At 29.9% G+C, this 15673-nt stretch overlaps 1 protein-coding gene across 1 annotated transcript in view; it reads left to right on the plus strand.

Moving 5' to 3' along the window:
* Nucleotides 1-10558: 10558 nt before the first annotated feature.
* LOC123264245 (cholecystokinin receptor type A) overlaps nt 10559-15673 on the plus strand; it is a 35164-nt gene continuing 30049 nt past the window's right edge. The window contains exon 1 of the mRNA XM_044727436.1: nt 10559-11018. Coding sequence (XP_044583371.1) covers nt 10635-11018 — 384 coding nt within the window. The 5' untranslated portion in view covers nt 10559-10634. The remainder of the gene's footprint in view (nt 11019-15673) is intronic.

Consider the following 15673-nt stretch of genomic DNA (forward strand, 5'->3'; position numbering starts at 1 on the left):
TTACTGTGAAAATATATTTGAATATATTATAATTAATTGATGAATATTAATTTTTTTTTTTTTGAGATTATTTCTTTTAATGACTTAATATTCGTATTAATGACAGCAAACGAAAGCGTCGTTCGTGGTTATTTTAATAAACACATATTAGTATTTAAGAAAATTTTATTAAATACTTATGAAATTTTATTAAATACTAATATAATTTTATTTATATGAAATATAATTTTATTAATATTAACTAAATTTTTTTTCCAGTCCAAATAAACTGTTTTATTACTATTGAATAAAATTCTCTCTCAGTGTAGAACCATATGTTTATGGAGCGAAAAATACATAGCCGTTCCGAATAAATCACTGTAATATATGATTAATTATTAATAATTAATAAATTAGGTATAGAACTCCGTTAACTATAAGGATAAATCATGTATAAAATTTGAATTACTTGAAGTAGCTCGAAAGATACTCTCAAGTTAAGATGAATCATTTGGTCAAGAGGTAAAGTGTCAGTCTGAAGAGCGCGAGGTGTACGGTTCGAATCCCCGTCGGCACCGATTTTTTTTTTTTTTATGGACCTGATCGAGTCAGACATGAACAGATCTGATCAGACCTGAACATGCCTGGCCAGGTCTGATCAGACCCGGTCATTTTTCATACCTGATCAGACCTGAAGACTCATGCCTGTTCATGTCTGATCAGATCTGATCATTTTTTCCCGGGGGGTCGCTCCGGTAGCCGACTTGTACTGGCATGGGTTTTCTCTGTGGTTTCCCCATCGCCATTATTCCAACATCCATTCGAAAGAGGTGAGGAATAGGGTAAATACAGTACAGGAAGCACAAGTCGGTCCACAGCCGCAATAGATACGCAGAGATTATAAAAAGTTGAAAGAGCAGGTTGCGATATCTAGGTGCGAAATTTGAAAGGCAGAAACTTTGAACGCAGTGAAAATTTGAAAGAAATTCGAACGCAGTGAAATAGAGAGAGACAGTACAATTGTGATGAAAAAATTGCAAAACGCAGTTCTTACTGCTGTACAATGTAACAAATCTATCTATCTATAAGTGCCTTTGTACAGAAATAAAGTTTTTAAACTGCATTGACACTCAAAATCAATGCATATATTTTTTTTATCAATATTTTCTTTGTTTATAACTTGATTTGTTATTAATATCACGTTGAATTTTAATTTAGACGGTCTTTATACAACTGATGTAATTTTTAAGTAGTTGTCATGGTACAATAATATTGTCAAAAAATTGGAGATTATACTCGCCGCAAAAGTATATGAGCTTGTAGTTAAGTAATCCATAATTTTTACGCAAGACTGTACCCGTGGAGATACAACCCATATAATTGTTTCTGTCCGACTCCGTAGATATATACTTTTTCATAAATTGTTAAACTTTAATTCGTTGTTTATAATAATTAGACGGTCAAAAATTTTTTTTTATTTTTTTTTAAACTCACAACAAATAAATTAAAAGACTGTCAGTTTTTTGAAAGTTTCTGACAGTTTTTTTTTATAACTAAGAAACTGATACAGAACTGCAGAGAGCGTATGCAATCAATGTTAAATATCTAATTTTTAATTGAATTAATCTCGGGTTATAGGTGGTCAATCGACTTCAAATTTTTAGGGTAAATGTATCATCATGTCCTTAATAAGCATACAAAAATTTAGAATTTTCTGAAGGTATGCCTTAACCACAACAACTACCTTAAATGCATTGGCGCTCGAAATCAATGTAATAGTATTATTATTGTTACCGATATATATCACTGACCGTAAAGTTTGTTCATAATATCAAGACTAGTAACTTTGCAGTCCCTATGTGACTGCCGTGACTTGTGAACTATAAATAAAAAAAAATTTTGCTTTATTGAATAATGACTTTTGCACGCCTCACAGCGCGAAGCGCGTGAGGTTGTGCTTTATACTCGACTCGTCAAGGTCAAGCAATTTTGTGATCTTTGAATGCCTCTATCACAACCATATTACAGTTATACAATAATATAAGTAAATTTACACCGAAAAAACACTTAAATTAAACCATCTTTTACTTTCTAAAATCATTTCATGTTGCCATATTGAAAAATAAACCGGTTTGAAAAAAATTTTACGTGGACGTCCGGATGTCACCCCATTTTGGATGTACCAACAATTACTCCCGAACAAATTGATATTTAAAGACTGGACCTTTTTTATTAGTTTAAGAATGCGATTAAGGAGGTATTACCCTACAACGGTTCTCAACTTTTGGAAAAATTTCCCCCCATATGCCCAAATGTAAAGCATTATAACTACAATATGAAGTAGTTGAGATGCAGTACACTTTTGCGTCTCCTCTCACATGCGCAGAAGTAGAAAAATAATCCCACTGCGTCTTTTTTTTGACTTGGCTACGTTGCATTCTCGCTTAGAATCGTTTGCCCCTTGAGACATGTGTTGTAGAAAAATTTAATGTTTTGAAATAATTTTGAGGTTACGTATAGTTGGAGACTGCAAATAATGAATAATGACTTCGCGGCTAAAGAATGGCAGATTTTACTTTAGCAATATTTCGATCGGTCTTGAGTGATAGAAAAGGTCCTGGTAAATTTAAATTAGAGTCTCAGCCAAGATTTTTTAAAAAATTCAGATGATGAACAACAATCATTCCATGATGCAGCTTATGACGTTCTAACTTTACAGAATTCAGTGGAAATATTAAATTTAAAAAATAATTTATTCACTTGTTGTAAAAAATGTGAAGTTTATTTGCAAGAACTATCTGATGCAAATAAAATAAAACATAATTTAAAAGTATTAACAGATTTGAAAGATATTATTTCGTTGAATATGTGTAAAAAATTAGCTATGAATGATACTTCAGTTGATTCTTTGAAACAAATATTTAAACAAGAAGGTGATGAAGCTATCGTGCAATTGTTTACTGAAAAAGTAAATAACAAAGTAAGAATAACAAAAAAGAAAGATATTATAAAGAACATCTTAGACTTTTTAAAAAAATTACCAAAAAACTCAGTTAAGAAACCAAAAAAAAATAATTTTAAGAAAGAAAGAGTTTCTAAAAAAGAATAAAATAATTAGTAGTATTAATGTTCTTCTAAAGTTAAAAATAACTTATTTTAAATAAATGCCTTTATAAAATATTTATTGAAAAATGTACTTTTAAATAAATAAATATTTATTGTATTAATATTGTAGCTATATTCTTGATTTATACTATTTATTATTTTACATATTTATTTTTCCTATACAGTAAATTTGTGCTTAACCTATGTCCATTAAATTTTTATAGTTATTTGAATCTGTTGGGCTTCTACTGTATTTTGAACTTCCCGCCCAGTGCAACGTTGCCAAGTCACTATCTCTCACTTATTAGGTCATAAGAGAACGCTTGAAAATCATTAAAAGTAACAAACTTTGAACATTGTTTATAAAAAAATTAATACCGCTTGTTTATGTTTTTTTAAAAAAAAAATACTTGTTATAACTTCAATTAAATATTCTCAGTTTTTAAAAAAAATCCTAAGAAAAGTATGGTTGTTATTCAATAAAATGTTCGCTCTAACTACGGTCAGGATAGGGAATACATGTTAAATGTACGATTTTTAATTGCTAATATTTCGAAAATTAACACCGCAAGGACTATTAAAAAAAATTTATTCGTATAGAGGACACTTAGAAGTACGCGTATTCAAAAATTGAGGAATATTGTAAGAAAAGTGATTTTTCACCATACCTCCTTAACTGGGTCCGTATTTCATATCAGTAGCCTAGGTTACGTATTTTTTTTTTTTACACGCTTTTTATTAGCTTCACTTGTATGTCAGTTTGTCAGTTTGTCAGTTTGTCAGTTTGTCAGTTTGTCAGTATGTAACTCTCCTTCGCATGAAGAGACTACCATAATGATATTATTTAAATTTTGATTATTATCAACCTAGAACCCAGGTGATGACCTTCCTAGTCATCCTCTGATGACCATCCCGAAGTTATATCTCGAAACCAGGTGTTTTCTTCCGTAGGTTTTCATCGGGAATGGCACAGATAAACCCGTACATCAACCCGGAATCCTCTGATGACCATCCCGAAGTTATATCTCGAAACCAGGTGTTTTCCTCCGTAGGTTTCATCGGGAATGGCACAGATAAACCCGTACATCAACCCGGAAGCCTCTGATGACCATCCCGAAGTTATATCTCGAAACCAGGTGTTTTCCTCCGTAGGTTTTCATCGGGAATGGCACAGATAAACCCGTACATCAACCCGGAATCCTCTGATGACCATCCCGAAGTTATATCTCGAAACCAGGTGTTTTCCTCCGTAGGTTTTCATCGGGAATGGCACAGATAAACCCGTACATCAACCCGGAATCCTCTGATGACCATCCCGAAGTTATATCTCGAAACCAGGTGTTTTCTTCCGTAGGTTTTCATCGGGAATGGCACAGATAAACCCGTACATCAACCCGGAATCCTCTGATGACCATCCCGAAGTTATATCTCGAAACCAGGTGTTTTCCTCCGTAGGTTTTCATCGGGAATGGCACAGATAAACCCGTACATCAACCCGGAATCCTCTGATGACCATCCCGAAGTTATATCTCGAAACCAGGTGTTTTCCTCCGTAGGTTTTCATCGGGAATGGCACAGATAAACCCGTACATCAACCCGGAATCCTCTGATGACAATCCCGAAGTTATATTTCGAAACCAGGTGTTTTCCTCCGTAGGTTTTCATCGGGAATGGCACAGATAAACCCGTACATCAACCCGGAATCCTCTGATGACCATCCCGAAGTTATATTTCGAAACCAGGTGTTTTCTTCCGTAGGTTTTCATCGGGAATGGCACAGATAAACCCGTACATCAACCCGGAATCCTCTGATGACCATCCCGAAGTTATATCTCGATACCAGGTGTTTTCCTCCGTAGGTTTTCATCGGGAATGGCACAGATAAACCCGTACATCAACCCGGAATCCTCTGATGACCATCCCGAAGTTATATCTCGAAACCAGGTGTTTACCTCCGTAGGTTTCCATCGGGAATGGCACAGATAAACCCGTACGTCAACCCGGAATCCTCTGATGACCATCCCGAAGTTATACTTCGAAACCAGGTGTTTTCCTCCGTAGGTTTTCATCAAGAATGGCACAGATAAACCCGTACATACCCGGAATCCTCTGATGACCATCCCGAAGTTATATTTCGAAACCAGGTGTTTTCTTCCGTAGGTTTTTTACACGCTTTATATTAGCTTCACTTGTATGTCAGTTTGTCAGTATGTAACTCTCCGTGGGTAATTCGCGCGCCTGAATATTTTTGATAATCAACAAATAATAGTTTAAAAAAACTAAAAAATCACGCTTTTATAAATAAATCAAACTAAAAAGTAAAAAATAAATAATAGTTTAAAAACTAAAAACACGCTTTTATAGAAAACCAAACTAAAAATAGAAAATAAATTTTAATAAATTTAAATTAAGAATAGTGTTAAAAATTTCAATAAATATAAATTAATAATAGTGTAAATAAAAAAAATGTATTTTATTTTAAAAAAGCGTGGGGTGCATGGTGTCAATAGTTATAAATATTTTATTGACAGATATGAGTAGAGTGATTATCATTTTGATATCTTAAAAAGCACCCACGCTTTTTAAAATAAAATACATTTTTTATTTACACTATTATTAATTTATATTTATTGAAATTTTTAACACTATTCTTAATTTAAATTTATTAAAATTTATTTTCTATTTTTTAGTTTGGTTTTCTATAAAAAGCGTGTTTTTAGTTTTTTTAAACTATTATTTATTTAAATTGAATTTTCATTAAAATTCACTACGGTACAACCGTGCAAAGACAAACGAACTTTTCTTATTTGTCACGTGAAAACTATGGCGCCACTTGATCAAGCTAGATTTTTTTAGACTGCGTGCGCATATGACAAAAAAAAGGGCGCCGATATTTAAAAAAACATGAAAAATACTCTGTAAGAAATTACTTAATTATAATTTTTTTTTTTAAATCAATTACACAATTAATTTCTTTCTTAAAAAATGAATGAGCGTTATGAGGCGTGCCCTTTTGGATTTTTCAAACTTTTGTTAAATTGCACTGTACTTTTTTAACTATTGACGTTTTTGAAGATATGAGCTCATCCCGATGTTACATTCATCAAGAGCTTTCATTTGAGTACCTATATGCATTTTGATATATTTTTCATGTATATATATATATATATATATATATATATATATATGAAAAAATGATGTGGGTACTTAAATGAAAGGTCTTGATAAGTGTAACATCGGGATGAGATTATATCTTTAAAAATGTCAATAGTTCACAAGATAAAAGGTCATTTCTTAATTATTTATTTATTATTATTAATTATTTATTTCAGCCTTGAGGGCCTAGAAATAGGACTGAGTACATATATCTTTACATAAACTTAAATCTATTATATTACATTTACTTATTTTAATTTAATTTAATTTAATATAATTTATATATATACAGTGTGCTTTCTTCCGGACATCACGTTTCTTCTTTTCTATTTCTTTCAACCAGATAGCTGCTTCTTTTCTTCCTTCACTAATCAGTATTTCTTCAATTGAGAGCGCTGTTCTCTGTACTTCTTCGCATTCTTCCCACCAATGCTCTATTGTTTTGCCCTTTTCCGCAAAGCCAGCATGTCCTCTCTTTTTCACTTTTCCATTTCTTGCTGGCATCCTCCAGAGTTCCACATCTTGCTCTTGCTATTATGGCGTAATTTTCCTCATATGTTCTCTCTAGATATGCTGGCAAATCCCCTGTATGTATTTATTTGTATCTCTGATTATACTTTAATTTTTCTATATTATTACATTGCAGCTGGCTTTGAACATCCATTCCTCGTATTTTTATTCCAATCCCAACCGATCCTCTTGCATTTTTAATTGCGTCCACTTCTTCTTGACCGAGTCCGCACTGGTTTAGAAGTTTCGTCTTACATTTTAAGCTCTTTTTATACCCTTTTCCTTTGATTTTTTCCGTCAGACATTCTTTCACAATTCCTTCTTTCGTCATGACTTTGCTCTCATAATCCGCTGCCAACTTTACAAATCTTAACCTGAATTTTTCACGTTTGGTCTTTTCAATTAGTATACAATCATTTCTTAATTATGTATCTAGAGATAGAGCATTTTTGAATGCAGCTTAAATACTTATCATCATAAGTTGACTATTGGTAAGAATGATATGAAACCATGAAAAGGCACAACTCCAGGTCAAGACTTTTCTAACGACACCAAATTTAACCATGAAAACCCATTTTATCATATAAATACACTGCACGGAGAAAATTTTATAGTAGAGTTTATTATCTAGTTATGTTAAAATCTATTAACTGAATTCGATAGTACACGGAAAAAAGTAAACTGTAATATTCACTCGGATTCCGGTTAATTTTTATAGTTTCAAACAGTAAAGCGGACATCGGAGTGGCAAAAATATAAATATTACAGAACTTAATGTAGAAAGTATAAAAGCCACAATTTATAATTTAATATCGAAAATAAGTGATTAGTAGCTGTTACCATTTCAAGCAAGTCAATAATTACAATTTGATTTTTAGCGTTGCGTTTAAAATTTACCATTTTACTTTGTAAATATTGACGTTGCTTGTATTAGAAATTTACTAACTTTATTTTATACTTATTACATATCATAAGATCATTTTTTAGGTACGAAATGATAAATATCAAAGTCTGAATTCTTAATTATTATACTTTACCATTTTAGACATTTACATAGCGAATATTACTGTTTGAAATAGTATTTTCTTCCATGTAAAGAGTAAATTGTAACGTTTAAATGGTAAATATTATAAAGTGAATAGTAAAATCACGATTTTACTGTTTGAAATGGTAATTTTTAGCAGTTGATCATTACTTATTATAAATCGACTGTTATTTATTACAGTTTACTTTTTTCCGTGTAGTAAATATTATTTAAATAATTAAGTAAACCATCTGAATTGTAGTATTTACCATCCTGATGATAACTACTACTATTATGATGGTAATCAGTAATAATAACTGTTATTATTTTAATTAGTTACTACTATTATCAAAATCGTAATTCCTAATATAACCTGATGGTTGTAGTTACCATCAGTAATAATAATAACTACTATCTAAGCTAGTAAAAAAAATTAAGAATCTGCGTTACCGTGGATGCATTTCTTTTTGAAAAAAAATTTTAAATTTACAAAAAAATCAAAATTTTCAAAAAAAAATTTTTAAGGGAATTTAAAATATTTTAATATTTCAAAGAAAAAAATGTACAATAGCTAAAATATGGATCTCAATAAAGGATTTAATTAAGTAAATTTATATTATTTTTTCTTTCAGAATTTTTACAATCTGAGATGGTTACAGTTACTCTCTTCGATTGTAACAGTTATAATTTATAATAATTACAATTATTATTTTTGAAAGTAATCGTTACCATTATTAATAGTAACTATTACAATTGTCAATGATACCACCTATTATTTTGTTACTAATTAATTTTATTACCATTTTAGATAGTAGGGGTTACTATTTTTGTATAGTAGGTACAGTATAATTAATTTTTCTCGGTGTGGTTACAGAATTTTGCTCATTCTCTTAATAATATAGATAAAAATATAATTTTAAGTGCTGTTGTTATATTATCAAACTCACAATACTATTGTAATTGTATTTTTATACTGTATACTAGGGTGGCGCAAAAAAACCGACTATTTTTATTTTTTGAGTCGAGTGAAAAAATGTTAGTATTTGATGTTTTAAGAGCCCTCACCAAAGGACAGCTTAAAAAAAATTTTTAAGAGGTCACTCCAAATTTTTTAAAATTTCAAAAATCATCAAAAATCGAATTTTTTTTTTTTTTAATTTTTTTTCTCGTTACGGTATAATTTTATAGACAAAAAAAAAAATAAGTTTCTGAAAGTTTCAGTTCAAAATTTAAATTTTGAAAGGTCGCTCATAATTTTTTTTTTTCTTTAATTAGTCATATCGCCGACTTTAAGTGTTGGGAGTGGTACGTTGGGGTCTTTTTGGTTTGAAAAAATCTTAACCTACGCGGCAAGGTCAAATTTCAACCAAGCTGGTTTCTAAGACCAGCTTGGGATTCGAACCCACGCCTGGCAGTTGATTAAATAAAATTATTAAATTAAAAAAAAATTATATTTTCTATGTTGTGCTTGATTTTTAGTTCATCTCGTGATGTATTTTTATCAATTATTGTACTAAATAAAAAAAAAAAATGCATGGAATTTTAATTTGAATAGTAAAAGGTCGCTCGAAAAAATCTAAACTAATGCACTAATAAATTGAAAAAAATTATGAGCGACTTTTCAAAATTCAAATTTTGAACTGAAATTTTCAGAAACTTGTTTTTTTTTAGTCTATAAAATTATCCCGTAACGAGGAAAAAAATAAAAAAAAAAAAAATTCGATTTTTGACGATTTTTGAAATTTAAAAAAATTTGGAGCGACATCTTAAAAATTTTTTTTTAAGCTGTCCTCTGGAGAGAGCTCTTAAAACATCAAAAACTAACATTTTTTCACTCGTGACTAAAAGAAAAAAATAGTCGGTTTTTTTGCGTCACCCTACTGTATACTTATATATATATATATAAAAAATGTATTGCTTATTGATGGCCTTGAGAGAGCTTCGGCTCTAAGGACAAATAAATATATATCTATCTATCTATCTATCTATTCCAGTTTCCAGAATGTTTGTCAATAATATCTGGTTGAAATTTATATTACAAGAGACTTTATATAATTAATAACATTTCTGCACTGAATTGACGCTCAAAATCAATGTAATGTTACTTTTATTACTCCTTCCATTTGTTCCGGAATTTTTCTTTAAATATTAATTTAAAATTTACACTGCAAAAATTTTTTACACTTCATTGACACTAAAAATCAATGTAGTGTTATTTTTTCACTATTTTATCAGTTTTAGAAGTTTTTGTTAACAATGTCAGGTTTAAATTATAATTAAAAAAAATTCATAACATTATTGCACCACTGCATTGACACTCAAAACTAATGTAATGTTATTTTTTTTAGTTATTTTCATTAATTTAAAAAATTTTTGTTAAAAATTTTAGTTCGATATTTAAATTATATAAGACTTATAAAATTTTTTTCTCTGCATTAACACTCGAAATCGATGCACTAATTTTTTAGCAATGTTTAAAAATCGATTAATCCAATTTCAATGAAATTTCGAAATTTTATTCTCGAGACTAAAACGAAATAATATCGAGAGAACAAATAATAATAATAATAACAATAACAATAATCATAATAAAAAAACTTATAATAAATAAAACATGAGATAACAATAGAGCTTGTTTCTTTTGTTATTTAAGCGTCAGATCGTGCAAAGATCCCGTGAACTGAAAGGAATATGCGCGATAAAACAAGGGATGAAAGTAGGGGATGAACATATTGTCCTTTAACACGCGTATACTCCATGCAACCCTGCGATAAAATTCAGTCGTTGCCGCAGCACAGTCGGGAGAGCTTCTATTTTACTTAAATTGTCAAAAAATCGGCCGATTTTTCTCTAAAACAAAATGGAGGAAGCTAAACGCGAAATGGCTTTAATCCCGAGCCAATATTACTCAGAAGTTGCCGAATACATAAAAGATCTCAATAATTTGTCGTATCACTTCGATCTTTCAAAACCGATTTTACGACTTGCGGTTGCTAAAATTTACCCGCTATTCATATTAATCTACGCGGTTTTGATAACTATTGGAATTATCGCAAACGCTGCTATGATTATTCATATTTCAAAGAATAAATTATACCGCGATCCTACTTACGCGTATTTAATTAATATCGCGATATCCGATATCGCTAAATGTATGTTTGTTCTTCCAATTACACTCGCGGTTTTGTTGATCCAGAATTGGGTTTTTGGAAAGTTTTTGTGCTTATCTTTGGCTATGATACAAGTAAGTTTTTTGATTATTAATTATTGTTATCACTTTGAAAGAAAAATTAATGTAATTGATTTCATAATTTGTTTTCTTTTCGGCTTAATGAATAAAAAAGAAATTCATTATTTTTCTTGCAGATTTTTATTGAAAAATGAGTCTTGTAGGAGTTGATAATTAATATCGCGTTAACATATCAATTAAATAAGGCTTTTTGATTACAAATGACGTTTTTATGCTGCATTGTCGCTCAAAATCAATGTAACATTTTATCAACGTCGTAAAAGGTAATATTTAAGGAGAATCTTTGAAAATAAATCTTTACAGATTTTTTATTTAAGATAAATAAAGATTTTAGACTGCATTGACACTTAAAATTAATGTATTTTTTTGTCAGATTTTAAAAGTGTTATAATTGTTAGTGATTTACTATTTTAAGTTCAATATAAAGTGTCTTCATAAAATGAAGTACAGTTTATAACGGTATTGACGTCCAAAATCAATGTAGTTTTGAATAAATTTCTCAATTTGTTGTATTCGTTAGTAATATTAGGTTAACGTATTAATAAAATACTTATTAACGATAAATGATGTATTTATACTGCATTAACTTTTAAAATCAATGCATTTATTCGTGAACATCTAAATTCGTTATATTGTGTTAAAATTTCATCAAAAACGGCATTTATATCTTATATTACGTTCTTGATTGCATTGGAGCTTAAAACCAATGCATCTTTTAATAACAATTATAATTTGTAACTTCTATTAGGCATATCAAATCAAATTGATTGACAAAACTCTTTTTAATGAAACTAACACTTCAAGCTACATTGACGTTCCAAATCAATGCAACAAACTTATTGAACATCGCAATTTATGATATTTGTTACCACTATCGAGTTAAAATTTGAAAAATATCTCCTCTGCATAATTTAATTGCAGATTTAAACTGCATTGATGCTTGAAATCAATAACATTATACGATAAATGATGTATTTATACTGCATTAACTTTTAAAATTAATACATTTATTCGTAAGCATTTTAATTAATTATATCGTGTTAAAATTTCAACAAAAAGAGCCTTTATAGATAATATTACGTTTTTGTCTGCATTGGCGCTCGAAATCAATGCATTCTTCAATAACAATTACAATTTGTAAAGTCTATTAGCTATATTGAGTCAAATTTATTAAAAAACTTTTTATAATGTAAAAAACGTTTTAAGCTGCATTGACATTCCAAATCAATGCAATAATATTATTAAACATCGCAATGTATAATATTTGTTACTAGTATCGAATCAAAATTTGAAAAAAATCCCCTTTACACATATAAATAACAGTTCTAAACTGCATTGACGCTTGAAATCAATGCGATTATTCGTAAATATCTCAATTTATTATATACTGTTAAAATTTCATTAAAATGGGCCGTTATATCTAATATTACGTTTTAGACTGCATTGATGCTCGAAATCAATGTATTGTTTAGTAAACTCCTGTTATCGTTTTCTATGTTAGGAATATTTAGTCAAAATTTCAAGAAAAAGTCTCTTGAAACGATAAATGAGAGTTTTAGATTGCATTGACTCTTAAAATCAATGCACTGATTTGTTAAGACCTCAATTTGTTTTATTGTGTTAAAATTTCATAAAAATATCCGTTTTATCTAATATTACGTTTTAGACTGCATTGACGCTCGAAATCAATTCATCCATCAATACAAATTACAATTTATAACTTCTATTAGCCATATCGATTTAAATTTATTTCAAAAAAACGCTTTGTAATGTAAGTAAAATTTCAAGCTGCATTGATGTCCCAAATCAATGCAATAATCTTATTAAACATCGCAATTTATGATATATGTTTATGCTATCGAGTCAAAATTTTAAAAATAAAATCCCCTTTACATAATTTAATGGCAGTTCTAAACTGCATTAACGCTTGAAATCAATGTAGTCATTAATAAAGTTTCAATTAGTAAATTTTATCAGTGTTGGACTAAAATTCCAACCAAAGGTATCCGTCCTCAGTAAATTATTATTATTTCACTGTAAATTTTTTTTTAAAGCATTGACGTTAAAAATCAATGCAATTCATTATCGACAATATTTTAAGATCTAATAATCCGATTCTTCTCAAAGTTTGATATTGTATTTAAACCGCAACCCAGAACCTATTAACATCAACCATTCTACAATTTCTAACACTAGATTCAGTCAATCGAATTCTTCAATCAAAAGTACAATATATCTTTGAACAAAGAACGCAAATTTATTCCGGTTGATAAAATTGTTTGTCAGTATTTCATTCGAATAAATACGGTCCGAAGTAACATTAATTAATCTAGTTTTGTCAAAGGGTAAGTAGTGAACATAATTTTCTCGAAAAGTGTCCATTTTCTACAAGGATTCCGGATGTAATGTTTGGTATAGTTCTTTGAACTAAAGTATCACTCAACCACTGCTAAGACCTTTAGGTACCTCAACAAAACCGCAGTATTCCATTTATCTGTATGTTAAGACTGACGGGAGTAATCTCTTTTACCACCCGACGACGGAAACTCGATAATTACTAAGTATTTCATTTAAGCATTTGAAATTCTCAGTCGATCTCAATTAGTTCATATTTGCTTTGATTGAACAAAAACCACAAGTACAAAAAAAATTTATAATTCACCTGTTAATTTGTTTGCTTTTCAACTATTTAAAAATTCGCCACAGAAGTACACAGAAAAAAAGGTTCACTTAAGTCAAGAAAATATTTTTTTATAGAAATAGAGGAAATAGGGATTTTTAACTGCATTGACGCTGAAAATCAATGTAATTATTTTGTTAATCGATGCTACGCAATGTGATAACGACATCATCTATTAGTAATAATATAATAATTTTCAATTAAGGCGGTCTTCCTACAACCAAATCTTGAGACTGCGTTGACCCTCTAAGTCAATGTAATATTTAGTAACCATCTTCATCGGTTAGATATTTGTTAGATATATCGTGCTAAAATTTTATCTGGAAAAATTTCTATATAAAAAGTACTGGTTTACACTGCGTTGACACTTAAAATCAATGCATTTGTAGTCAATATTTCTAAAAACACCCTCAAGTTTCTTATTTTCCGCTGAAATTTCAATTAAAAGAGCGTATTTAATTAAAAAATGACACTTTTAGACTGCATTTGCACTCCGAATTAATGTATTTTGTAATCAATTCTTTAATCTGTAGTACTAATAAACAGCATTGCGGTACAATTTCAATGTAATTGATCCTTTTCTTCATAAAATGCAACTTTTGTCCTGCACTGACCCCCAAAATTAATGTAATAGTTAGCAACCATCTTAATCGGTAATATTTGTTAGATATATCGCGCTGAAATTTTAACTGGAAAAATCTTTATATAAAAAATTAGGAAAAAGGTTGACCCTGAAGGCCATCCCTGCAACTTCCCGCCAATTCCATACGCTTGAAATTGCACTTATAACGTTTCTGAGCTCTTCGAGCTCAAAAATACAATTTGTGTGTTATTTTGAGCTCTCTGAGCTCAAAGAAATAGCTTTTGTATGCTTTTGAGCTCTTCGAGCTCAAAAGTCTAATAGAAGTTTGATAAAACACTATTTTTCAAATATTCAAAACGCAATAACTTTTGAATGAATGAACTGATTTTTACGGGGTTGGAAGCATTTGACGCAGTTTTTCAAGCCTCATAAAGAATCTTTAAGGTTAAATTGATTGAACTCGGAATTTTGAAGTAATTAAAAAAAAACACTTTTTTCTTTCGTCAACGATAACTCACGAACGAATCAACCGATTTTGACCGGGCTGGCGGCGATCGACGTGGTTTTGGACGAAAAAACAACTTTTGAAAAAAATTTTTTTCGTAGTTTTTTTGAAATTTCTCAAAATCTACCGGTCCGAATCAGTCTAAATTATATTCAAAATTTAAGTTTAGTCAAGCCCTTTTGAATGGCACCAACCGCGATTAAATCGGTCAAGCCAATCAAAAGTTATGAGAGGTTTACACACACACACACACACACACACACACACATCATGGGGATAGTCAGGGAAGCTTTCTAGGATCTCGAAACGTCGAGATCCAATGAAAACTCGATTTTCATGAAAAACAGGGTGAAACCAATAACTTCCCGATTTTTGAGAATTTTCAATTTTTTTAGCGGAAAGTTACAAATACCTGTTTGCACTGCATCGACACTCAAAATCAATGCATTTTTAATGAATATCTAAAAAAACAACCCCAAGTTTGTTAATTCCCGCTGAAATTTCAATTAAAAGAGTACACGGAGAGAAAAATATGGGAATCATTTCTATAATTTTAATGAAATGTTTTCCTATACCATTTTAGGAGCAATTACTTAAATTATGGGAATTGTACCCATAATTTTTGGGAAATGTTACTATAATTATAGGAATGGTTCCTATAATTATAACTGTAATATCGACATGATTCCTATAATATATAGGAATCATTACTATAATATTATAGGAACCATTCCTATAATATAATAGGAGCCATTCCTATAATACTATAGAAACCATTTCTATAATATTATGGGAACTATTCCCATAATATTATAGTGATGATGCTTAATAATATTGAGATATTTATCATTACAACTCAAGTTATTTGTGACTTCGACGAC

The sequence above is a fragment of the Cotesia glomerata genome, linkage group LG4, assembly GCF_020080835.1.
Source record: "Cotesia glomerata isolate CgM1 linkage group LG4, MPM_Cglom_v2.3, whole genome shotgun sequence".
Taxonomy (NCBI): Eukaryota; Metazoa; Arthropoda; class Insecta; order Hymenoptera; family Braconidae; genus Cotesia; species Cotesia glomerata.